This window comes from Aquarana catesbeiana, linkage group LG09, assembly GCF_042186555.1.
Source record: "Aquarana catesbeiana isolate 2022-GZ linkage group LG09, ASM4218655v1, whole genome shotgun sequence".
Taxonomy (NCBI): domain Eukaryota; kingdom Metazoa; phylum Chordata; class Amphibia; order Anura; family Ranidae; genus Aquarana; species Aquarana catesbeiana.
Genome location: NC_133332.1, coordinates 235,211,088 through 235,239,005, shown reverse-complemented (window position 1 = coordinate 235,239,005; position 27,918 = coordinate 235,211,088). Strand labels below are relative to the sequence as shown.

The 27,918-nt window shown below is 40.9% G+C and overlaps 1 protein-coding gene across 1 annotated transcript in view; it reads left to right on the top strand.

The window, feature by feature from the left end:
• LOC141108399 (ectonucleoside triphosphate diphosphohydrolase 8-like) overlaps positions 1-27,918 on the top strand; it is a 90,451-nt gene that overhangs the window by 48,621 nt on the left and 13,912 nt on the right. Inside the window, exons 5-9 of the mRNA XM_073599980.1 lie at positions 6,804-6,963; positions 11,327-11,557; positions 14,661-14,918; positions 26,008-26,118; positions 26,467-26,604. Coding sequence (XP_073456081.1) covers positions 6,804-6,963; positions 11,327-11,557; positions 14,661-14,918; positions 26,008-26,118; positions 26,467-26,604 — 898 coding nt within the window. The remainder of the gene's footprint in view (positions 1-6,803; positions 6,964-11,326; positions 11,558-14,660; positions 14,919-26,007; positions 26,119-26,466; positions 26,605-27,918) is intronic.

Sequence of the window (27,918 nt, the reverse complement as noted above, 5' to 3'; positions counted from 1 at the left end):
AAAATGTTTTTTTTTTTTTTTTTTTTTTTTTTTAAATTGTCGTTTTTTGTTTTTGTTTATAGCACAAAAAAATAAAAACCACAGAGGTGATCAAATACCACCAAAAGAAAACTCTATTGTGGGAAAAAAAGAACATCGATTTAGTTTCGGTATAACGTCGCACGACCGCGTAATTGTCAGTTAAAGTGAAGTGCATGTTATCTCAGCTTCGAGAGCTTGGATTCATTGAATGTATATACCAAAAATGTAAATATTGCAGAATATACAGCCTCATGTTGCATAACTAAGGTCTGTTTCATGTTGAATAAACACAATTATTAATGTATCTTAAATGGAGAACTATCTTTAGATAGAATTTTTTAAATCATCAATTTTTATCCACCCTGATCATTTTAAAGGCGTTTGTAAGGTGATACTTTATAAAATAAATAGAAACACTAAGAGCCCTTTCACACTGTGCCGCCTAGGGCGTCAGCGGTAAAGCGGCGCTATTTTTAGCGCCGCTTTACCGTTGTTTTAGCGGCGCTATTCGGCCCGCTAGCGGGGCAGTTTTAACCCCCCGCTAGCGGCCGAAAAGGGGTTAAATCCGCCTGCAAAATGCCGCTGGTATCGCAGCGCTGCCCCATTCATTTCAATGGGGAGCAGCGGTGGAGGAGCGGTAAGTTCACTGCTCCTTCACCGCTCCAAAGAAGCTGCTGGCAGGACTTTTTGTGACGCCCTGCCAGCGCACCACTCCAGTGTGAAAGCCCTTGGGCTTTCACACTGGAGTGAATGGAGCCGCTTTTTTTCAGACACTATTTTTAGCGCTGTAGCGCCTGAAAAACGCCCGCAGTGTGAAAGGGGTCTTAAGGGTGAATATAGACTGAAACAAGCTCCAACAGGAGGAGAGAGCAGGAAGAATTCTAATTCTATTTGATGTCCTAGACCTAGAACATTTGATATAGCAATATCTGTTTCTGTAATTTGTGTAAAATGGGTTTGACAGCCCTCTCTCACCAATCCTTGTTGACTGGTCTTAATAGCGGAGGGACCTCATTTAGCTTAATAGCACAAACTCTAGATAGACTGACCTGATGTATGAGATATGATAAGGGACAACAGGGTCTGTACATGAGATGTAGAGACTGCAAGTGATGGTTGTCAAAATTTGCCTTGTCACGTTGAGAAGTCACAATATCTGGCTTGAATCTTCACTCTAAACCACTGAGGGGTACATGCAGAAATATAATATCAAACTCCATTCTAGAAATGACCACCGACCACACCTCGCTGCAATAGCAGCTGACAATTCTCTCTGGGAATCTCACTGACCGTTCAAGATGGCCGCCGTCCTTTTTCTGAGGTAATGGTGGCCAAAAAATAAAACTGACATCTTTGACTGTTAAACATGGCTGCCTTCCTCTCCCTGAGGTAGTGATGGCTGCAGATGGAAACTGACAGTTTCTCTGAGATGTGGCTGACTTTCAAAAGATGACTGCCATCCTCTTTCTGAGGTAATGGTGGCCACGGGTGTGACGGACAACTCACTGTGGGATTATTATGAATCATTAAAGATGGCTGCCGTCCTCTTTCTGAGGTAATGGTAACTGTGGCTGAAGCTGACTGCTCTGTTTATTAAAGATGGCTGCTGAGCTCTTTCTGAGGTAATGGTGACTGCAGGTGAGACTGTCTGCTTTGTTTTTTGTTAAAGATGGCTGCTGTCCTCTCCCTGAGGTAATGGTGACCACAACAGGACAGGAAAATCCACCAGTGCTCAGATCCTTGCATCCTTTAGATGTGACAGAGCTTGGCTACAGATACAGTGTGTGTTTGTGTGTGTATGTATATATATATATATATATATATATATATATATATATATAAAATGAAAATCGTGATATAGGTTATTAAAGCTGTACCTTTTGCTAAGATGATGATATCAGTTTGCTGCAGACAAGGGGAAGCATTTCCTCAGTCTGCTCCCAGTGACCAGATTGATTAACTTTATTTAACATTTAACATGCATGCACTTGACCTGAAAACATACATACTGTATACGTTGCTTAGTCTACTACTTAATCACATTTTATCTTAATTGGAATGCATAACGTCCGTAATGGGATAATCAATATTATCACCTTTGTCCCAGTCGCCCTTGCAAATACTGAGCACTTGGGTTGAGCTCTCTGTGATGTCATTGGTGATTTGTTGTTAGGATTATTAGTCATATTTGAACCCAGATTAGTTTTTCCACCTTGTAAGCAGATCAATTATCTTAAAAAAAAAAAAAAATAAAAAAAAAACATTTCAGATGTTTTTTTTTTTTTTCATTCTTTAGCTGAGATCACATTATATGAGGCACACTTTTTATCCACTGAAGCTGAGAGGGATGCTTATTTATGCTTTTTAAAGTGGATCTCCAATTAAAATATATCTCTTAACCAATAGACTGAAACATACAAGAAAAAATGATCAGTATTTTTTTTTTTTTCATTGTAGGTGCCTTCTTCTAGTTAAAAACTCAATGTCGGAGAAAACAAAAAATTCCCCCTTGCAGTGGGGCTTTGCTGATATCAACTGGCATTGCCCATATTTGCTTCTTGCTGAAAGAAATTAGGCTTTGTCTGGCAGTTTCTGACCTAACCAGTGTTGCCAACCGTCAGTATTTTTTACTGGCAGCCAGTAAAAAACAGGCAATTTTCTCCTGCCAGTAAATGGCAGTAAAAGGAAAAAGTTGTCAGTAAAAAATATGGCTGTGATATTCGGCTCGGTCCAGAGCCAACTGAGACCACCTGAGTCCCTGCTACAGTGTGAATGGGCGGCTCTGGTGGAGGCAGTGCCCAAGCATGTCCTGTGATGTCATGGTGCAATGGAGCCAAGCAGAGTGGACTGAGCCTCGTGTGTAGATCTGCAGGACAGGAGCAGGGCAGGTCGGGAACGGGACTGTCAGTGCTGTTTAGACTGGAGTGGACTGAAGGGACCAAGAGTCAACTTCATGTGTGTGTGCATTCCTATTCTAATTTCTTGCCCTCCTGAGTCCTGTCCCTGAGCTACTTACTATATCTAAAGTAAAATAAGAAATATGTTTTTTGCCCTAATATCTACCTAAATCACATTTGCATATTGTACTTGTTTGTAGCCTAAATACTAAAATTTGCACTTAAAACTGTAATTTTGTAACTTTTGGAAACGTCAGTAAAAACTTGGCTGTGCCAGGAAATTTTATGTGTCGTGTCAGTAAATTTCAATCTGGTAGGTTGGCAACACTGGACCTAAAATGTATGTCAAGGCAAAGCTTATTTTTTTTTTTTTTTGATATGCAGACAGCAAAACATAACTGAACGCGGGTTAATACTTTCCCACTTCATTCTAAACAAAAAAAATAATAAAATAAAGCGCTGCAGGCAGAAATAAAAGACACAAATTGATATAAAAGACAGATATAAAAGACACAAATTGATATAAAAGACAGATATAAAAGACACAAACTAATGTAGCTCTGCCTTTAATACATCATTAAAGTGGGACTAAACTGTATCTGAGAACCACAAACTGAAAATACTATTTTTAATATTTAAAGAAAACTCACCCATACATTCATATCCCCATGTTTTGTTTTTTTTTTTTGAGAAATCACTTTGAAACCACTCCCTAGCATTTCTAGCTTCTGCCATCTTGAGTAAGGTTAGATGAATCATGTAGCATTTTTCTCCCTGAAATCCATCTGCTCTTAGCTCAGGCATGCAGGCAGGAGGATGTGCTTAGCTGACAAAGCCCTTTCTCCAGATGAAAGAAAAACAAAATGTCCATGAAATCTCCTGTGATGTATGACGTTTGGCCTAGGCAAGAAACCAGGAAGCAACGGAAAAAAAATATTACAAAAAAAAAAGTTGAAACGATGAAGTTTAATATACCTTCCTATATATTTTCAAATGCTAGCAGCATAAGGGTTAAATGGTTAATGTTGATAAGCTTAGTTCTGCTTTAAATGTATTTGTTCGGTGCAAGCAATGTTAGTACCTGAATTTGCAATGGTATTAGCCTCTTGCTGTCCTTGTACAGCAGAGCTGGAGTGGGAGAGACAGAAGCAGTGCAAGCAGCCAATCGGTTTATGTGCAAGGAGCATGCTACCAGAAGACGACAGTAGAGTGACAAATGATATCATCACTTTGCTGCTTCTCTTTGCTACCTGGTCCCAAGCTGGGGAGTGATGCAGTAAAAATGGGGGACAAATGTCTGTGCTCAAATCCATATATCTCAAATGGTTATACGCACAGTATTACTTTTGCAGTAGTACTACTGCATAGGGCAGGTCAGTGACCAGATCTGGTTTATAGCTCTCCTCCAACTGTTGGATTACTTTCAACACAGTTAGCCAGCTGGAACATGTATTGCAATATGTGGACCAAAAATCCCTGTTTTTTATGCAAAAGTCTCTTAGAAATATGTTTAACCACTTAAGGACCGGAAGGTTTTACCCTCTTCCTGACAAGGCCATTTTTTGTGATACGGCACTGCGTTACTTTAACTAACAATTGCACGGTCGTGCGACGCTGTACCCAAAAACTGCTACATGTTTTTGGTAAAAAAAAAAAATCCCAATAAGTGTATATTGATTGGTTTGGGCAAAAGCTATAGCATCTACAAACTGTGGAATATTTTTATAGAATTTTGTATTTATTTATTTTTTTTTAACTAATAATGGTGGCGATCAGCGAATTCGATTTTTTTTTTTTTTTTTAGCGGGACTGCGCAATCAGACACTAACTGACATTTTTTTGGGAACCAGTGACATTATTACAGTGATCAGTGCTAAAAATATACACTGTTACTGTACTAATGACACTGGCAGGGAAGGGGTTAACACCAGGGGTGATCAAGGGGTTAAGTGTGTTCCCTGGGAGTGTTTTCTAACCGTGTGGGGGATGGACTGACTGGGACAACACAGAGATCCGTGTTCCTGCTTAGCAGGAACACAAGATCTGTATGTCCTCCCCTGTCAGAGCAGTGATCTGCCTTGTTTACATAGGAAGATCCCCGTTCTGGTTCTGTGGGGGATGATCGCGGGTGGTCGGTGGACATCACGTCGAACTAGACCCGCTAATTGGCTCCCCCTCTGGCAAATTAGCGTGCGCGCATGCCCCCACACGTGTTAGTGTACAAAACGACATATAGGTATTCGATTTGCGCAGCCGTGCCACCTTGCCGCATTAAATCTGCGGCGGGCAGTCGGCAAGTGGTTAAAGGGTAACTCCACTTTCGTGGGGAATAAAAATAGCAAATAAAGAAGAAAATAATATAGTGTATATAATTGCTGCACAAGTCATATTATAATTGAATGTTATTAAAAATGACCTTTCCTTTTCAATCTGCAGCCACTGTAATTTTCTGTAAAGTGCAATGTAATACGGCTACCTGGAGGTGTTCTGTACACAGAATGTGTGCAGAACGCCCTCCAGAAACATCATTTCCTGCATGTGTGATTGGCTCACCGATTTCCCCAGAAGTCTGCACTAACATTCAAGTCAGATGTCAGGCATTCCCTGCAACAAAATTTCATTTTTGGTGAGATACTCCCAATAGGAACACGTCTAAAGGGATGCAGGCACAGGCGCTTTCCTCATTAGTGCCCTGAAGCTGCTGCAGCTGGTTGATAATTATGAAACCACTCCCATCAGGGATTTTTTCAGAATAACAAAAGGTAGGATTCTACATAGATCACCCAGGGGTGAATGTGTTTTTCTCAACAAAAGTGGAGTTACACTTTAAAGGGTTTATATTGGTGTGTAAAGGGTTGTTTCAGAATTTAAGGGATCCTGGATAACCTGGGTTCACAGGAAGTGGGTTGTATGATACTGGCCATCAGACTGAAGACATTTGGTGGCAGAAAAAAAGTAATGCAGTGGAAATCTCTGGATTGAATATGAATATTGCAGCAAAAGTGGATTTTGTCATTAAAAAAAATCTTTTAAGGGGCTTTTTATATTTATTGTGTTTTTGGCTGAAGTTCTGCTTCAGGTATTGTTGAGTTATTGAGCTCTGTTAAATACAGCAGGGACGTGTGGTGAGGTCAGTGGCTGGTGAGGCACTGGCTAGTATCAGAGCCAGATACACACAGGTTACATATTCACAAGTTACTTATTAATTTAACCAGCATTAGGACTTGTTTTAGCATATGTAAACAGCGTTCAAACCACACATGTGAGGTATCGCCAGGATAGTTAGAACGAGAGCAATAATTCTAGCACTAGACCTCCTCTGTAACTCTAAACATGTAACCTATAAAAAATTTTAAAGCGTCGCCTTTTGGGGTTTTTAAGTACTGAAGTTTGGAGCATTTTTATTGGACAGCATGGACTAAAGGTGCTTTACCATTGGTCCAAGGCTCCAAGCTGTCCATTGAGCTCAGTGCCTCTGACAAGAAGTCATCCACTCAGTCTGCTGCAAACAGCCTGTGCCAGCTTGTATTTAAACTGGCCGTGATGTATGTAGCTTCTGACAGGCTGTGCATTGAGCCCCGTATCTCCGGAACCATAAGTCCGAGGAGCCACAAATTTTGACCAGTGGTGGGTTAGGACTTTGGCTCACCCCCCATCCCACCCCCCAACTACTACCTATACATGGTTGGAATCTCGCCTGGTCCCTGCTGAACCAGCTGAGATTCGAAATGTCTATGGTTGGCAATGGTATCACAATGGTATCCAAACATGTAAATATGGGGTAAAAACATGAGCTGGAAATCATTATAATTGCAGATTTCCTAAAAAGATCTAAAACCTGAGCCGGATAAGTTGTTCATGTATGGCCTAAATCTATTTTTGCAGTCTGCAGAATGAGACCAAAACTCATCTCATCCTTGACGCAGTGTCAAAAACTCTCAGGCACTATACAGTGGATTTCCAGGGAGCAAGGATACTAAATGGCATGGAGGAAGGGTCATTTGGCTGGATCACTGTGAACTACCTTCTGGATACCTTCATACAGGTCAGTAGAGAAGTCTTTAACTCCTTCCATCTTTGCTTAGGCCTATGTGTGGCTGTCAAATTAAAGTGACACTGCTTCAATATAGGGCACTTTCACCCCCTTCATGCCCAGGCCAGTTTTCAGCTTTCAGCACTGTCACACTTTGAATGACAATTTCGCGGCCATGCAACCCTGTACCCAAATTACATTTTTGTATTTTTTTCCCAAAAAATATAGCTTTCTTTTAGTGGTATTTACTCACCACTGTTTTTTTTAATTTTTTGCCAAAAATTTTGAAAAACAACAAGTTTTTCTTAGTTTCTATCAGAAAATTTAGTAAATAAGTAATTGTTTTCCTTCACTGATGTGCGCTGATGAGGTGGCACTGATAGACTGCACTGATGGGCACTGATTACATAGTTACATAGTTGGAGAGGTTAAAAAAAGACACAAGTCCATCCAGTCCTACGTATGTTGTGGTCGTTAAGGTACCCATCTAATCGTTTTTTTTGAAATTATCGATGCTCCCCGCTGATACCACTGCTTGTGGAAGAGAATTCCAAATCCTTACCACTTTTACCATAAAGAACCCTCTACGCAGTTTAGGTTTAAACTGCTTCTCTTCTAATTTTAAAATTCCCTTTCACTGAAAAGTTTTATCCCTATTGTGGGGTCACCAGTACAGTATTTGTACATTGATATCATCTATCCCCTCTCAAACGTCTCCTCTCCAGAGAGAATAAGTTCAATGCTTGTAGTCTTTCCCCATAGCTGAGATCCTCCAGTCCATTAATTAGCTTTGTTGCCCTTCTTTGTACTCTCTCCAGTTCCAGCACATCCCTCCTGAGGACTGGTGCCCAGAACTGGACGACATACACCAGGTGTGGCCGGACCAGAGTCTTGTAGAGCTGGAGAATTATTATTTTATCTCTGGTGTGAATCCTCTTTTTAATGCATGCCAATATTCTGTTTACTTTGCTTGCAGCAGCTTGGCATTGCATGCCATTGCTGAGCCTATCATCTACTATGATCCCTAGGTCCTTTTCCATCCTAGATTACCCCAGAGGTTCTCCCCCTAGCGAGTAAATTGCATTCATATTTTTGGCACCCAAATGCATTACTTCACATTTTTTCAACATTAAACCTCATTTGCCATGTAGTAGCCTACCCCATTAATTTGTTTAGATCTTCTTTTAAGGTTTCCACATCCCATGGAGAAGTTATTGCCCTGCTTAGCTTAGTATCGTCTGCAAATACTGAGATTGAGTTGTTTATCCAATTCTCCAGATCGTTTATGAATAATTTAAAAAGGATTGGTCCCAGGACAGAACCCTGGGGGACCCCGCTTTCTACACCGGATCATTCCGAGTATTCCCCATTTATCACCACCCTTTGGACTTGCCCCTGTAGCCAGTTTTCAATCCATGTACTCACCCTATGGTCCATGTCGACAGTTCTTAGTTTGTACAGAAATCGTTTATGGGGAACTGTATAGAATGTCTTTGCAAAATCCAGATACACCACATCCACAGTCCTTCCTTTAGCTAGATGGCAGCTCACTTCTTCATAGAAGGTTAATAGATTGGTCTGGCAAGAACGATTCTTCATGAATCCATGCTGATTACTGCTAATGATACTGTTTTCATAACTGAAATCTTGTATATAGTCCCTTATCACCCCCTCCAAGAGCTTGCAGACTTTTGCTAACTGGCCTGTAGTTCCCAGGGATATATCTCTGTCCTTTTTTAAATATTGGTGCCAGATTGGCTTTTCTCCAATTAGCTGGTACCATTCCAGTCAGTAAACTGTTCACAAAAATTAGGAACAATGGTCTGGCTATCACTTGACTGAGTTCCTTAAGGACCCTTGGGTGCAAGCCATCTGGTCCCAGTGACTTATTTATGTTAAGTTTTTCAAGTCTATTTCTAATTCTGACCTCTGTTAGCCATGAGGGTGCTTCCTGTGACGTGTTAATGAAGATTAACATTACCGTCTTGGTTACTGTATCCCCCCGTTTCCCTTGTGATGACTGAGGAGAAGAACATATTCAAAACTTTCACCATCTCTCCGTCTTTTGTAATCAGATTCCCTTCAGCCAATATATCCTGGCCTCCCTTTCTTACTATTTATATATTTAAAGAATTTCTTGGGATTTTTTTACTCTCCTCGGCTATATGCTATTTGTGTTCTATCTTAGCCGGCCTGATTGCACCCTTACATTTCTTATTGCATTCTTTGTAAAGTTGGAATGCTGACAATGACCCTCAACTTAGTATTTTTTGAAGGCCCTTTCCTTTGCTTTTATATTCATTTTTACGTTGGAGTTGAGCCACCCAGGATTTTTATTAGCTCTTTTAAATTTATTTCCGATTGGAATGCACTGACTCTTTGTTCCTAGGATTTTATCATATTTAATATCTTCTAGCACAAAGTGCAGTTTAGGGAAGTTGGCTCTTTTGAAATGCAGTGTCTTTGTATTACCCTTGTGCTTCCTATTTCTGTGATTTATACTGAAACAAATTGACCTGTGGTCGCTGTGTCCTAAGTTGCCCCGTATTTCCATATCCGCGATCAGGTATGTATTGTTAGTAATTAGTAGGTCAAGTAACACATTGTTTCTTGTTGGTGCATTTACCATCTGAACCATGAAGTTGACACCATGAGGCAGCACTTATGGGTGCTGATGAGGCAGCACTGATGAGGAGGCACTAATATACCACACTTATAAGCACTGATAGGTGACACTGATGGGCACTGATAGGTGACACAGATAGACGGCACTTATGGGCAATGATAGGCGGCGCGGATGGGCGGCACTGATGAGCAGCACTGATGTGCACTGATGGGCGGCACTGATGACCAGCATTGATGAGCAGACACTGATGGGCACTGAAAGGCAGCACTGATTGGTGTCACTGATGGGCACTGATTGGTGTCACTGATGGGCACTGATTGGTGTCACTGATGGGCACAGATTGGTGTCACTGATGGGCACTGATTGGTGTCACTGATGGGCACTGATTGGTGTCACTGATGGGCACTTCTGGGGCTGCACTGACTATCAGGGCACTGATGATCAGTACCCTAATTATCTGTACAGTCCCCTCTGATCGGCTCTCCTCGCCTCACACTCTGTCACTGTGAGGCAAGGAGAGCTGATAAACAGCACTTCCGGTTTTACATGTAACTGGCTGTGACTGGATACAGCCGATCACATTGGTAAAGAGCGGCGTCATCGGCTCTTTACAGAGATCGGGGTCGAGCCACGTCCTAGGAACACAGCGTGACCACGATGGGCGTGCGAGAGCAGCGAGACTGGGGTGACGTCATATGACTTCGCCCCAGAATGAGAGGGGATTATGCCCACCATCATTATGCTATACGGCTGGCGGGAGGTGGTTAAACAACCTTTTTCTCCAAAAATAATCTAAATACAGCGAAGTAGAACGGTAGGCAAAACTTTTTTTTCAATTTGGATAGAGCAAGGGAGGGTTATAACCCCTGTCAGATTTTTTTTTTGCCATCTGTATCCCATTGAGGAGATTTCCCTTCACTTCCTGTTCCATAGCCAAACAGGAAGTGAGAGGAAATCCCTGTAAATCAAGGAAATCACCAAAACTAGTGTCTTCATTGGAAGATTTCCCTTCTATTACTTTTCTAGGGACATCCCAAAATTTGGGTAATTTCTTTTACTTTCAATGATAATGGTAAACAAGAAAAATAGATAGGGTGAATCTACTTAATGGGAGCACAGAAGGCAAGAAAAATTGACAAGTGTTCTAATCCCTCCCTTCTCTATCCAAAACTAAAAAAAAAGTTTTACCTTTTAATTATACTTTAACGATCCTGTATCTATCCCCCCCCCCATTCTGTTTGTTTGGAATGAGCAATGCACATTAGTGTTGTGGTCATGTGCACCGTATCCCATAGTCTATAGTCCATCCTCCATCTCATGAGTGAGCAAGAGAGGGTGGCTATGTTCTATATACAATGGGATCATGGAGAATGAATGTAGCCACCCTCTAACAGGAAGTCATTTTACATTAGAAAACCAGTACTTGCAAAGAGCTTGTGTAGAACTTGGCATCTGCTGGGTGAAAAAGATAATACAACATATTAATATGCAGTGTATCATATAATTCAATAGAAGTAAAACAAAAAAAATCAATACATAATAAAATATAAAAAAAACAAAAATTGTAAAGGGAAATGTTAGCAAATTTTCAATATATACATATTATGGGTTACTAATAAAAAGTTTGTTTAAAGTAATTTTCTTTGTCTTAACATATTTTAATGAAGGTATTTAAAAAATCTCTATTAATTAACCTTTTTTGTTTTTGTTACTCTTTACCTTTATTGCCCTTTGTTCCTTTGGATCCAGCATTCATACGTAAACAGCTGGACACATCCCCAGCAAGCCCAGCTGTTTGGAGCCATGGACCTTGGAGGAGCCTCTACCCAAATGACTTTTCAACCATCCGGTGACATTGAAGACAATAGCACGAAGATGTTCTTCAGACTCTATGGTTTTGATTACACTATTTACACACACAGCTACCTCTGCTATGGCCAGGACCAAGCAATGAAGAGACTCCTTGTGTACCTCATAGAGGTGAGAAATGCATATATGCCCAATATTCTAAAATCATAGGATGATTATATAATTTATACTTGAGCAACATTATGATGATCTGAGATTCCTCAATTGTCAGTGAAGCTTGAATTTACAGGAAAAGCCAAGAATTGCAGTTAACAGTATATAAACTGAAAAACAAAAATGTAATATATTACAGCTTACCTGCCTTTCAATGTGATGGCTGGATTTGTCTTAATTTTTCAGCCTTTTTTTTAATTTTCACTTGGTGATCTCGCTAGTAATTAACTTCCTGTTCTGGAATAACAATGCTCATTTGTTGTACTGTATCTATGGAGGAGCAGCGTTGTCAATTAGGCTGCTCTGTTAATTTGGACTACAAACGCCTCTCCTTGTCCTCATCTATATTGCATAAATGGGGAGGTGTTCTATAGAGTACCAAAGCTTCATAAGAAAACTGATATCATGGTTTGATATTTGTTTAATGCACAGGAGGTTGATGGGTCACTGCATTTCTGTCAGGATCAACTGGTATTTTTCTGTACTTGCTGATCATACTTAGCCAGAAAAAGAAAACAAATGTAGTAAACACATCTGAGGACTGGTAAACTGATATAGATTACATATTTGTTGTTGGATTTAGATTTATTTTGAATTTTAATTGGATTTACTGATTATTTTTATGCACAGTTTTCACTCATAGTAACACCTTGCATTTTTTTTGTTAATCACATGCTCATTTTGAGTTGCTGATTCTGTGAAAGGTTTGCATTAAGGCTGGGTTCACACTAAACATGGATGCGGCTCACAGCAGGGGTCCGGTGTGTATCTGTTCTGCGTTTCAGGGACGAAATGGGCCCAAATTTTTGCCTGAAATGGACCAGAAGACGCACAGGACCCCTGTGCAATGCGCTCCGCAGCCTCCCCGGAGATGTGTGAACCGGCTCCATAGAGAGCCGGTCACAATCTGTCATGCGAATTGGATGTGGAGAAATCCACATCCAATTCACACTAGTGTGAACCCAGCCTAAAAGTTGTATTTGTCCTCTATTGTCACATAGTTAATTGATCATGAGCTTGGAAAGGAGACACTATTGGCTGATAATATGATGGATTATGGTTTTATATCAGAAATATTTTAAGAAATTCCTTTGGAGAACCTGTGCCATGATCATGCAAGCCAAAGCCACAGGTTCACATTAATGTCCCACCCCTCGTCAGATGCACATACTCATTTTCCCTTCACTCCCCAACCAATTTATTCAACTGTTGGGAATAAAGAAAGACTCTCTGTAAGTAAATCTGAGGTTATACAAAACTGTGCTTCTTTTTTTCTCTCCCTACGCCATATAATAGTGAATTGCCACATGGTTGAGTGACATGTGCGATGGAACGTCCTACACTCCACTTGAGTGCTTCCGTCAGTATATCGCTTCCCAAGCTCTGGAACATGAGACCAGTGTATCTGGCTAAGTTACCCCAAGAACCAGGCAGCACCAGTTTTGGAGTACACCAGAAATAGAACTATTTATTAGAACAAGAATACAGTCTTATATAATCTTGAGGAGGAGGTTCCCCCCTCCTGATCATATTACCCTAACAATACAAACTGTAACCAGAAACATAAATTAACATGAGCTAATTAACTAATCATTTAACCAGCCTAGGTGACTCAGAGGTTTGACCTTTCAGGTCAGCCTTGCCGTCTCCTAGCTCAGAAGACACAATCCATATTATCATAAGTATAAACACAGGACACCTTCTCACAATAGCGGGAGCCCACCAGTGGATGACTATCCCTCTCCTACATTGTACAGAGGCAAATGTGTTCAGCTCTTTCAATTAACATGTATAGTTCAGAATCAAATAAACCAGGAATAGTCTTTGTATATTTCCTGGGAAATATTGTGGATAAATATTACTGTTCCATTTTCTTGGTCACCCTGTGCCCCTAATAGACACAGGGTGAGACTTAGACATAAGAGGGCATGCAGAGCTGAAACAAATGTTGACTAACAAACATAGTCAGTTGGCAAGAGGCTAGCATTCAGTCCCCTCCAAAAGCCTCTGTCCCGGGTGAGTCTATCACAACATGCTCTTCTATACCGAAAGTTACTAGGCATTTCTTTAACTCCCAGCGTCTAAATGAGACTCTGGAGGAATAAAGGGAAGGTGAATAAATGCTGATGGGTGGCGGCGGTGGCCTACCAAATGGGGCATGTACAACACCCTGTAACAGGTGCTGTCAGGTGGCCACAGCACTCCCAGCAAGTTGCCACCCAGTGCTTACCTGACAGTGGTAGTACTGAGTGAGGGGAAGCCTCCTTTCCTGCTCTGGTCATATGGCAGAGCTGAGGGAAGGACTTCCCTCACACTAAACTTTATCTCGTCCAGTGAATACATTTGGGGGGGGTGGGGGGTTGGTGTTGGCTTTGCACTGACGGGTCTGTGCTTTGGAGGGGTAACTATCCTGGAAGGACTGTATTGGGGAGGAGAGTCTGGGGGGGGGATGGGAGTGACTGTGCTGAGGAGTCTGTACTGGGGAGGTGGGTTTGAACTAGGTAGAGGTGTCTGTAACAGGATATGACTGTCTTGAAGGACTGTACTGGGGGGGGGTATCTGTACTAAAGGGTGTGGCAGGATCAATCTATACTGAGAAAGTGCTGGGAAAGTGGGTTGGGAGGAGAATTTAGGAATGTTAGGTGAGATCTTTACAGTGGGGGATATGGACTTTGGGAAGAGGGGTATAAAGACTGTGGCATGTGTGTGCTGTGTATAGGGGAAGCAGGCTCAGGTTTTGTTTAACCATGCCTTTTAAGCCCTTCCTACTGGTAACATAATTTGGCCACACCCACAAATCACCCTGTAGCGCACCACTTCATTACTTGGAAATATTTTAGGTGGGCGGGTGTAATTGTGTCCAAAATTATCACCCATGGGTGTTCGATATCTCAGGTACACTACTGAATGTCAGACATAAAACTAAAGAAACCTGTTGCTTTGCCCTGCTTGAATGTAGAATGTTTGCTTTAAAAAGCTGTTTTTACAAGGTAGGGTGATGGTGTCAACCTTTAAATCTAAAATAAAAGCTGAAATGGTGGATTTTTTTTGTATTCTTCAGAAGACAAGCAGCGGGAATGTCAAGCATCCTTGCTACCCAAAAGGATACAATGCCACCGTCACCCTTTCCTCCGTCTACAATAGTCCCTGTGTGTCAGCATCTCCAGGTCACATAGGAGACAACGTTACCGTGGAGGGTACAGGAGATCCTTCTGTGTGTCAGATGGCCATAAAGAACATTTTCAACTTTTCTGGATGTTTATATAAATCATGTTCTTTTAATGGCACCTACCAACCAGCTGTACATGGAAAATTCTATGTAAGTAACATTTTTTTTTTCTTTGTATATATGCTTTTTAAGCTAAGAAATATTTCAATTTGGTTTTATTGATATATATTCTTTTTAGAACAAGTATAAGCTAAAGGAAAATATACAGTTGTAGTGCCCTCCTCTATAGGCTGCTAGGCTGAATTTAGTTTTTGTCTTTAATATTTTTGTCTGGTCAGGGTTTCATAGCCGTGTAGCGCTACCCCCTCAGCAACTGCTGAGTATTCTGGGTAGCCTGTTTACTACTGAGCCCTGAGCAGGATGTTGCTCCTGCTGACACCACCATAATACCTTGGCCAGGTGACTCCCTGGCTGTCACACAAAGGATGAACACATACACACTGATAAGATAAATGTTTAACTTGTATTAATGGCAAAACGAGCAAAAGAAAACAATTGGCTGAGTCTTTCAAATGACAAAACACCAACAGGCGAAGGCATTATAACACAATACAGAACCACTTTAAGCCACTATCCCATCCTGCAGGACTAAAGATTTAACCCTTTCATGACTAAGTTAAAATCTGTATTTTTTGATAGAAAATTACTTAGAACCCCCAAACATTATATATATATATATATATATATATATATATATATATATATATATATATATATATTTTTAGCATAGAATCTAGAGAATAAAATGGAGATTGTTACAATATTTTATATCACACGGTATTTGCGCAGCGGTGTTTTTGGACATTTTTGGAAAAGGGACACTTTCATGAATTTTAAAAAATCCAAACAGTAAAGTTACCCCAATTTTTTCATATAATGTGAAAGATGATGTTACGCCGAGTAAATAAATACCAAACATGTCACGCTTTATAATTGCACGCACTCGTGGAATAGCGACAAACTATGGTACCTAAGAATTTCCATAGGCCACGCTTTAAATTTTTTTTACTGTTACCAGGTTAGAGTTACAGAGGATATCTGGTGCTAGAATTATTGCTCTCACTCTGACGATCGCGGCGATACCTCACATGTGTGATTTGATCACCGTTTACATATGCGGGCGCAACTTCCGTATGCGTTTTCTTTGCTGCTCGAGCTCGCAGGGACAGGGGCGCTTTAAAAAAAAATTTTCTTATTTATTTTATTTATTTTGATATTTATAAATTGTGTTCAAAAAAATTTTTTTTTTTTATGACTTTTATTGCTGTCACAAGGAATGTAAACATCCCTTGTGACAGTAATAGGTGGTGACAGGTACTCTTTATGAAGGGATTGGGGGTCTAAAAGACCCCCGATCCCTCCTTTGCACTTCAAAGTATTCAGATCGCCGAAAACGGCGTTTCTTAATACTGTATATTTTTTTAAAACCGGCGCCATTGGTAGCCGAGTAAATGGGAAGTGACGTCATGACGTTGCTTCCGCGTTTAAAATTAGAAGGCTGGAACAAAGCCGCCCACGGCTTCGTTCCAGCCCGCCCCCAGCCGCCGGAGACAGCCGATTGGTTACCGGGCCTCCCGATCGAACAGGAGGCCCGGTAAGAGCGGCGGGAGGCGGCGGGAGGGGGGGAGGTCCCCTCCGTCTCCTCTGATATAACAGCCGAGCGGTTGTTATACTCGGATAGCCGATCGCCCGCTCTAAACAACAGTACTGGGATGATGCCTGCAGCTGCGGGCATCATCCCGGTATAACCCCGGAAAGCCCAGTACGCACATCTGCGTACGCTCGGCGGGAAGGGGTTAAATGTGAGCAACCAAACCGAGAAATGTTCCCCAAGTGAGCGAATTAGAAGAGAAAGAACAAACTCTGGCCTAGCTTACTTGCGGGTTCTCGGTGAAAAGAGTCAGGCTGGGAATATGGACTCAAGGGACAAAAATATTGTAATACAATATGGATACAGTATATGGTTATACAAGAAAGTTATCTTGTAAAATCTGTGGAATTTTCATGAAGGCTTTGGTCATCAAAAAGCTTATGAGCGTCATATCAAGTATGCAAACAGTGCAGAGCCAGGGCAATACATATGCAGGGGACTTGCCTGTCCTCCTATGAAAGAGCCTGGAAATAAAACTTGCAGGCTTCATTCATTCTGCACATATGTCAGTTCCAGCAAATGCACAGTTTTATAAAAGAAAAAAATGAAAAATGTTGTTCTATTTAACCCCTTTCTAACTCTCAAATCCTCCTCCCTTTCTTCTCTGTTATTCCTGCACCCCAAGCCAATCGCAATTCATCTCAGCTTTGGAGTTGGGGAAACACTAATGCCGCGTACACACGGTCGGACTTTTCGTCTACAAAAGTCCAACGGACGCTGACGGACTAAAGCTGGCTGGTAATCCGATCGTGTGTGGGTTTCTCCGGACTTTCAACGGACTTTTTTAGCCTCAAATCCGACGGACTTTAGATTTGAAGCATGCTTCAAATCTTTACGTCGTAACTACGACGGACCCCGAAGTCCGCTCGTCTGTATGCTAGTCCGACGGACAAAAAAACGACGCATGCTCATAAGCAAAAACTAAACGGAAGCACTCGGTCTAGTAAAACTAGTGTTCGTATTGTAGGTAGCACATTCATCACGCTGCAAAATCTGTGATCGTTGAATGCAGCGCATTTTATTTCTTCTTTACGAATGCTCTAAAGAACGAAGGTGTTTTGCTGTTCATAATCAGAGTTCTCCCAAACTGATTTCTGGATTCTTTTTCTCTTTGATCTCATGAATGATATAGTATGCATTTTAAAAACAAGGTTTCCATACTAATAATACTTTTTCCCCTTTTTTTTTTTTTTTTTTTTTTAGGTTTGTAAAGTTACCACAAAGAACCCATTATTCTTTTTTTTTTTAATAGTGATTATTTTTTAGTTTTTAGATAAAGTTAACCCAAAGCACCGTTTTTGGTTATGTAAATTTTTTGATTTTCAAGACTTACCACTTGAACATTATTAACATTAGTAATGTATTTTTGGTGTGTTTTTTCAAAACTCAATGAGATTGTTGTCCCTTGTTAATTTAACATTGTGTGTAAAATCAATGATTTCAAAGAAAACACATAAAGTCTTTTGCTAAACTCAAAAAAGATCCATTTATTCATGATCAAAATAAAATAAAGAGGAAGTCAACGCTGGAAAAAGTCGGTGTACAAGAAAATTGGGATCTTGCGGAGTCCATATAAGAGGGAGCACAATCTGGTCCAAGAATCCCAGAGATCAACAGCACCAGCAGATGATCTAGATGTCCCCAGACTGTGGTCCTACAACAGCCTGCGTCTTCTGTCAGACCAGACTGAACCCAGGTCATCATTTTCTTCTCTTCCCTGCAGCCTTTCCTCCACGCTGCCCTGCAGCCTTCCCTGTAGCCATCTTTTGAGGCTGTGGCTCTGGTGTTTCAGTTGTGGCAGGAGGAGGAGGAGGAGGAGGAGGAGGAGGAGGAGGGGGGGCTGCCTCATGTAGTTGGGTGTTTTGTGTTAGCGTGCCCTGCAGCCCCTTATGGATTGTTTCCCCAAATAGGCGCTCACAAATGAGGCGCTGCTCCCAATCCATCTGAAGAAGCCTGCTGGCTAAGTAGCAGCCATATGATTCTTCCGCTTCGGGGGGGCTCGTTAAAAAACGGGTGGCCTCTTGCATGAGGCGCAGGGATGCGTCCTGTGTGACCATCCCCTTCCTGGCCCTTTTTTTGGGAAGGTGGAGGGGAGGCACTTGGGATTCGGTCAGGCTCCTACTGGGCCCAGCCACCTCACTTGGCCCAGCCACCTCACTTGGCCCAGCCACCTCACTGGGAGCAGCCACCTCACTGGGAGCAGCCACCTCCTGCCTGACACTGGGCCCAGCCTCCTCCAGGATGATGGTGAATCCGGCCTCCTCCAGGCTGTCCATGGGCCTGGTCTCCTCCTGCCTGCCACTTTCCCCACATTCCTCCTGGATGAACTCATCCTGTGTATAAAAAAAGGACAATAGTTTGAGTATATTTTTTTGGGTTCATCAATGACACACAGTTTGCTTCTCATGAATAGCAAATTCAATGTGAATACTTCTCTTTAATAAAAGAGTCTAATCAGACACCATAATTATTTCAAGCAGGTGCCAAACATATTTAGCCACTACTGTCAATTGATATGTATACACAATTTTGAGTGACAAATTATTTTAGACAATTATAACATCCAGTTAACATCATTAATATTAGTACAGTAAATATTTGTTAAAATAATTTACCTGACTCCAGATGGTCATATCTGGTTCATCCAGGATGGAAGACCCAGCTTGCTCCTCATCAGCCTCTGCTGGGGTGGAGGGAAGGGTGGAGGGAAGGGTTGAAAGTGATGGCCTGGCTTCATTCTGGTCATCCAGAAAACGGAGTTGATTGTAGTACCACAGCCTGGGTACATAAACATCATCTGCTGATGCTCCTGATCTCCTTGATTCCTGGATCTTCTTATGCTCCCTCTTATACATGTTCCTCAAGACCCCAATTTTCTTGAGCAATGTCTCCATTGTTTGTTCCCGGGATGGTCACCTGGACAAAGGCCAGAAGTCTCTCCAGCGTTGACTTCCTCACATGCTTAGCATAATACTGAGGGTGTTTCACCTCCCACAAATTCCTCATCTCTCGATATTTGGAAATAAAAGATGTAAGGAACTCTGGATCCTTAAATAGGGGATTCATTATATCTTGAAAAGATGAAGTCACAAGACAAAAAACACTTTTATTATAGGTTTCTGCTAACCCCTCATCATCTTCTCCCTATGTAGGCCTCATCAATCTATCAAGCCATATAGGCCGCTTGCTACAAAGTCATGACCATAAAAACCAAAAAAATATATATCTAAAATTACCTTCGTTTTGTAACGTCCTGGTCCACTATCACCTACCACAGAACGTACGTACGACACGTGCGCAAGGCCCCTCTTTATACACTACGCATGTGTGAAACTCCGCCTGCGTCGCCCGCCCCTGACGTTCGAAATTAACTCATGTTCTCCGCCCCCTAATTCGACGCACAGAACGTACGTACGACACGTGCGCAAGGCCCCTCTTTATACACTACGCATGTGTGAAACTCCGCCTGCGTCGCCCGCCCCTGACGTTCGATTTTAACTCATGTTCTCCGCCCATTTTTTGTTACGGCGCGTAGTGGAGTTAAAGAATGGCGGAGACACCTGAAATGTTGACGACCTCAGGTAGTGGAGACAGCCCGGAGGCTGGAACGTCAACGAAATCTATGAGGCCTAGATTTAAGGCCTCTAATATGAGTTTTAAAGAGATGGTGGAGATGGTGGCCATTCTTCACAAAGACGACTATGATGGCAATTATGGGCCGTACGCACGGCCAAATTTGCGCAAGGCCAAAATAATGGCGAAGGTCGTGGAGACTTTGAAGGCATCTTTTGGGGTCTAGCGCTCCAAAGATCAATTGAGAAAAAGATGGTCTGACCTGAAACTCAGGGAGCCGGATCAATACCGACGTATCCGGAAAGTTCTTAAAAAAAGTAAGTACTTGTCGTGTTTTTCTCTTGTGTTTATTACCTTGTATACTGCTCCATGTGCTTTTCCTTCCTATACGATTTTTGTTCATCGTTTTAAACGATCTTTTAATAAACCTCGTTACATATCTATAGATAGATCGATATATAGAGATATATATATATAGAGAGAGAGAGAGAGAGAGAGAGAGAGAGAGAGAGATATATATATATAGAGAGAGAGATATATATATATATATATATATATATATATATATATATATATATAGAGAGAGAGAGAGAGATAGAGATATATATATATAGATATAGAGATATAGAGATATAGAGAGAGAGAGAGAGGGAGAGAGAGAGAAATATAGAGATAGGTAGATAGATAGATATAGAAATGTAAAACATTCTTTTTGAATATTTGAAGTTATCTTAATTTTTTTGCTTTACATTTAGTTAGATATTTAGAGATTTTGTTCCAGATATAGAGAGAGATCAAAAGATTATTAACTATATTTTGAGATATTGATATCTATCTATCCGATATGTCTTTATAATTTTAAATATTGAGGTAAAATAGGAACTCTACACAAACCACTTCATTACAAATGTTGGAAAATTACTATGTACTAAAATATCTGTGTGCTAATTAGATTAATAATTTTTTGTTTCACATAGGGGAAAAATCACTCAGCCAACACCAAGAAGACAGTCCACCCCAAGCAAAACATGATTGGGAAATCAGCCCAAGTCCCATTGAGGATGTGGAGGAAGGAGAGGTGGGCGACATGGGCACCCCAGCAGGTGAGTGTCTGAGACAACAGCTTTATTATGGTAAGGTAAACTATGTATGTGTGCATATTTCTAAAGACATTTTTTGGTTTCATTCCACTTTAGGTACAACAACAAGAAGTGACTATTTCACTTCTGAAAGTGCCCAACGGCTAATTGGTCAAATAATGGCCTGGAATAAAGACATGGATGAAATGCGGAATCGGCTGGATCGTATGCAGCAGGAAATGAAGGACATGATTGATGTTTTGGGTCGAATCTAAATCCCCTTTTTTAAACCCCAAAACATCAATCATGTCCTTCATTTCCTGTTTTGCTGACCCCATTCTGGGCCTTCTCTTTTTTTTTTTGGCAGAACATAAATGGCTGTTTAACCTAATGTAAAAAAGGAGGGCTGTTTCTCGTAAATACCTCAAAAATCCACAATAAAATAAAACTTGATTTTCTAAAAAACACAAAAAAAAAAAATTAAAAGTGATTTTAAAAAACCAAAAAAATCAAAAAATTGATTTGAAAAACCAAAAAAATCAAAAAATTGATTTGAAAAACCAAAAAAAACTAAAAAACTTGATTTTAAAAAAACAAAAAAAAAATAAAAAACTTGATTTTAAAAAACCAAAAAAAAAAAAAAACTTTATTAAAAAAAAAACAAAAAAAAAACTTGATTTTAAAAAACCAAAAAAAATAACAAACTTGATTTTCAAAAACCAAAAAAAAATAACAAACTTGATTTTCAAAAACCAAAAAAAAAAAAAAAAAACTTGATTTTAAAAAACCAAAAAAAAATAACAAACTTGATTTTCAAAAACCAAAAAAAAATAAAAAACTTGATTTTAAAAAACCAAAAAAAAAAAAAAAAACTTTATTAAAAAAAAAAAAAAAAAAAACTTGATTTTAAAAAACCAAAAAAAAATAACAAAACTTGATTTTAAAAAAACCAAAAAAAAAAAAAAAAACTTTATTTAAAAAAAAAAAGAAAAAAAAACTAACTTGATTAAAAAAAAAAAAAACATTAAAAAAAAAATTGCTTTTAAAAAAAATAAAAAAAAAAACTTGATTTTCCAAAAACAAAAAATAAGCCTGTTTGCGAAAATCAAAAAGCCAAAAATATTTTTTTGTGGATTAGGTAGAAATATTTAAATATAATTATATTTTGCTACATTATTAAGATATCATTATATTTTTGTCTATGAACATTTTATACTAAATGCAGAACTGAATGCATAACAACCATTAATAAAAACATCTCCTTATAGGAATTAAATAAATGTGTGGTTTGTTATTTCAAGGCTCAGTATCATTTTGGTTATAATTGTAAAAAAGTGGTTTACAGTGGCAATGTAGCTTATTTAGACATTTAAAATTAAAATACAGTTGGCACTACAACTGCTCGACCATAACCTAGGAGACAGCCCAAAAGAAAGGCAAGCAATAAATATAATGCAAGATTTCATCAATATTTTTTTTATTGTCAAAAATTATATATCCTGGCCCATTGCAATGGCCCCCCTACCCATAAAATAATTAACATATTGCTGTCTAACTTGACGGGCACTTTGGGGGGCCAAGCCAGTACGGACAGTATCCAGGCCTGTAAGGTTGGCTTCTATTTGTCCGGCCTCAGGCCCAACTGTGCCTATATAATTGGGAGAATGCTTATTTAAAAAGTTGTGCAGAATGCAGCACGATAAAATGATAAAATTAAGTTTGTATTCCGCCAAATTAATGGCTGTTTGAAACAGGCGGAACCGGCTGGCCAGAATTCCAAACGCATTCTCAACCACTCTTCTAGCTCTGGCCAGCCGGTAATTAAAAACCCTCCTCTCCGGGGTGAGGGTTCTTTGGGGGAATGGCCTCATGAGGTGCTTGCTGAGAGCGAAGGCTTCATCGGCAATGAAGACAAAGGGGAGTCCTTCCACGTTATCCTCATCAGGTGGCAATCCCAGGCCACCACTCTGGAGACGCTGGCAGAACTCCGTCTGGGCAAATACTCCTCCATCCGACATCCGGCCATTCTTCCCCACGTCCACATATACAAAATCATAGTGTGCCGACACCACCGCCATTAAAACAATACTGTGGAACCCCTTATAATTAAAATAATATGACCCCGAATGGGGTGGTGGCACAATGTGGACATGTTTCCCATCTATAGCCCCTCCACAATTGGGAAAGTCCCAACGGCTGTCAAAATGGGATGCCACAGTCTGCCATTCCTGTGGCGTTGAAGGAAACTGGGGAATCAAACAAGAAAACCAAAATCAATTAATTTGTAAGCTAACATTGCAAGAAAATTAGACAATTAAAAACATTATTCCCCAGCATCAGTATAACATTCAATAATTTAATTCTTCTGGAATAACTAATATGGAAAGGCACACTTATCAGATTGCTCACCCCCTCTGATGGAACATTGATTACATTTTAGGGGGTTGTGAAATCCCCAAAAAAAATTACTTTTAGGACACGCAGGAATTTAGGGACTAAAAAGGCTACAAGACTGCAGTTGTCGCACTCTGCAGGTGCAGTTGCTAACCAGCTTACAGTAAATGAGGTAATGTAAAAAGGCATTCATGTTGCAAGGAGTACACAATCACATGCAAGGGCAATTAATGAAAACACTTTGAGGCTTGCATATGATTTGATGATGGAAATCAGCAGAGCTTCTGCTCATTTACTAAAGCACTGGAACAAATGCACTTGTAGAGTGCACATGCATTTTGCAAACTGCAACATATATTTGCTTTAGACAAATCAACACCACAGAACATTCAAGCAAATTTTAACGAGGGTGGGGGTGGGGGGGTTGTGAAATCTAGATAATTGCTCATTAGCAGCACACTATTTGGAGTGAGTTTAGGTGGGGGTGGGTGGGGGGGTTGGGAAATCTAGATAATTGCTAATTATAAGCACACTAAATACACTCAAACAAAATACATTCAAAATGAGTAGACTAGGTGGATATGTTCCCATCACTTCATGCTGGGAAGGTTATTGAAGGAAAATATACATGCATGACAAAAAATAACAGGAAAAAAATCCAGCATGTGTGAGGATAAAAAAGGGGACATTCACACTATATTGCAATGATGGTAAGTAGTGTTTGAAGCAAGAAATACATTATATTATCAAAGATTACATAAAAGAACATGTGACGCTAATAAAAGAAAAATATCTTACCTTAATATAGTCCTTCTGCAGGACCTGTATGATGGCAGAACAGGTCTCTGGGATAATGATCCCCAGAGCCTGGGGGGAGATGCCTGTCGAGAACTTAAGGTCCTGCAGGCTTCTCCCTGTGGCCAAATACCGCAAGGTAGCGACCAGCCTCTGCTCCGGAGTGATGGCTTGCCTCATGCAGGTATCCTGCCTGCTGATATAGGGGGTCAGCAAAGCCAACAAACGGTCAAAAACGGGGTCCGTCATCCGGAGAAAGTTCCTGAAATCCTCAGGATTATTCTCACGGATCTCACGGAGCAAAGGCATGTGACAGAACTGGTCACGCTGAAGCAACCAATTCTTGGTCCATGAACTCCTCCTCGCCCTGTTCATGGACTGGTCTTGGGCTGAAGAATAAACTACAGCACCAAGCACATACAATGCACGAGCTCTACGACGAGTACGTACAGGTAACATGGCTTCAAAACGGTCGGCTGGTCAGAACGCACTAAACAGAACGCACTGAAGAACAGCAAGGCCTGTGAAGAACGACCTGAAAATCAGGAACGAGCGGCCAATAAAACAAAGATTTCTCAATGCCAACTGACCAAACGCACTGAAAAGCAGATACAAACCTCACAAGCACAGACTGAACAACAGTTAAAACGAACTGAAAAATACGAGTCTCACAAGCGCGAATCGTCTCTCACCAAACTTCTACTAACACGAGATAAACACGAGATTAGCAGAAGGAGCCCAAAGGGTGTCGTACGGGCTATTGAACTTCCGTTTTATAGTCTCGTCGGACTTGGTGTACGTCACCGCGTACTAGGCTGTCGTACTTTTGTGTGGTCGTGTGTAGGCAAGTCCGTTCGTAAGAAAGTCTGCCGCAAGTCCGCCGAAGGTACGTCGGAAGTATGTCGGACAGGCTGTCGGACTTTTGTAGACGAAAAGTCCGACCGTGTGTACGCGGCATTAGGGTTCCAGAGGAGCTTATTCCAGCACTGTTCTTGTGTGCAAAGGTTTATACATAAACTTTGTCATTGGTAATGGGAACTGTAGAAGACTTCTAGAGGACAAAAAAGTAGACCGCCTGCCTTGTGTAATGACACATTTCAACTTGTACTACTGTGAGTTTTTAAAAGCACAATTGTGTTAATTTTTTTATCTCAAAGGCAGGAAGAATACATCTGAAACCTGCATTTGCTCATCAGCAAAAGGCCAAAGCCTGTCGATGTAGGCGAAAACATGCACTAACACTAGAAAATGAAAATTTTTTGTTTAAGGCTACTTTCACACTGGGGCGTTGGGGGCGTCGGCGGGAAAGCACTGCTATTTGTAGCGGCGCTTTACCGTCGTTTTTGCGGCCCTTTTTTGGCCGCTAGCGAGGTGCTTTTAATCCCCGCTAACGGCTGAAAAAGGGTTAAAAGTGCCACCAAAGCGCCGCTGCAGCAGCACTTTGCTGGCACGTCGGCGGCGCTACCCATTGATTTCAATGGGCAGGGGCGCTTTAGGAGAGGGGTATACCCCGCTCCTACAGCGCCTCCAAGATGCTCCTTGCAGGACATTTTTTAGCGTCCTGCCAGCGCACCCCTCCAATGTGAAAGCCCTCGGGCTTTCACACTATACTTTTTCTGTAATTTGTTTTCTACTATTTTTGTATTATTACTAGGAAAGTCTAACCACACCCTGTTGTTTTCTTTAGGCTTTTTCTGCCTTCTATTACACCTTCAATTTCTTGAATCTGACCTATGGGCAGCCCTTGAGTATCGCCAACAGTTCTGTCTGGAATTATTGCACCCGCGAGTGGAAAGAGGTACAGTAAAATTTGATTGAATAGCACATTAGTTCAGAGGCAGAACTGGATTTCCATCACTGGAGCCCATAGGCCTAAGACCAATGAAGTGCAAAGAATGCCCCTCCACTAGGATCACCTGTTTTATTGAAAACATTATAGTTTACGACTCCTAACCTGGCCTAGAATATTCATACAATGTTAAAAAAAAAGGTCTATATGATAAAGCTGTATTTATACAAATTATTTTAGTAGGGGGGGGAGATACCTTTCATATAAACCCCTTTCATATAAACCCCACTGTAAAGGCTAATTGGCCCAATACAATTAACCCTTTAGGTCCTAACCATGTGCTACTGTTGTCTCCAGCTCAGTGCTAGTTTCCCTGGTGAGAACAAGAAGCGACTGTTGGAGTACTGTACCTCAGCAATGTACATACTGACTCTGCTAGTGGACGGGTACCATTTTACCAGCGAGTCGTGGAATAACATACGTTTTTCAAACCAGGTGCGTATACGTGTACCTACAGATATGCAATTTTATGATTGATTCTATGAATCCTATCTACTGTGTAGTGTGATAAGCTATTATCAGTCACTGGTTGTTTCATCCCCTAGTTTTTTTGGCAGAACAAGGTCAGCTTAGGGGATCTATATATAGATACTACACTATGCATGTAAATGAAATGTAAGCATAATCCTATTTCTGTTTGTTGGTGATATTATTGCCATTGGCCTTGAAGTTGTTGTAAAGACTAAGGCCCCTTTCACACTGGGGCGGTGGGGGCGTCGGCGGTACAACAGCGCTATTTTTAGCGCTGCTGTACCGCCGTTCTTGCAGCGGTATTCGGCCGCTAGCGGTGCGGTTTTACCCCCCGCTGGCGGCCGAAAAAGGGTTAAAATCCCTCGTACAGCGCGGCTATAGCCGCGGTATTGCCGCGGTATAGCCGCGCTGTCCCATTGATTTCAATGGGCAGGAGCGGGGAAGGAGCGGTGAATACACCGCTCCTTCCCCGCTCCAAAAAAGCGGTTTGCAGGACTTTTTTCACCGCCCTGCCTTCGCACCGCTTCAGTGTGAAAGCCCTCGGGCTTTCACACTGAACAAACAGCGGAGGCTGTTTAGGGGCGGTTTTCAGGCGGTATTTTTAGCGCAATACCGCCTGAAAACCGCTCCAGTGTGAAAGGGGTCTAAGGCTTAATGTACAGGGGACATTTTTACAACCTCTCCTGAACGATTTAACTTGACAGATAGTGACCCACGTTTAAACCATCTGTTTTGCCGCATTTACATGCCGCGTTTAGCAGCGTTTTGCCACGTTTGCGTTTAGAAGCACTTGAAAAAAAAAAATTTTTTTTCAAAATAGCCAAAAATGAAAAACGCCTTTAACCACTTGAGCCCCGGACCATTATGCTGCCTAAGGACCAGAGGTCTTTTTCCAATTTGGCACTGCGTCGCTTTAACTTTTAATTGCGCGGTCATGCAATGCTGTACCCAAATGAAATTTGCGTCCTTTTCTTCCCACAAATAGAGCTTTCTTTTGATGGCATTTGATCACCTCTGCCGTTTTTATTTTTTGCGCTATAAACGGAAAAAGACCGAAAATTTTGAAAAAAAATGATATTTTCTACTTTTTGTTATAAAAAAAATCCAATAAACTCAATTTTAGTCATACATTTAGGCCAAAATTTATTCGGCCACATGTCTTTGGTAAAAAAAATGTCAATAAGCATATATTTATTGGTTTGCGCAAAAGTTATAGCGTCTACAAACTAGGGTACATTTTCTGGAATTTACACAGCTTTTAGTTTATGACTGCCTATG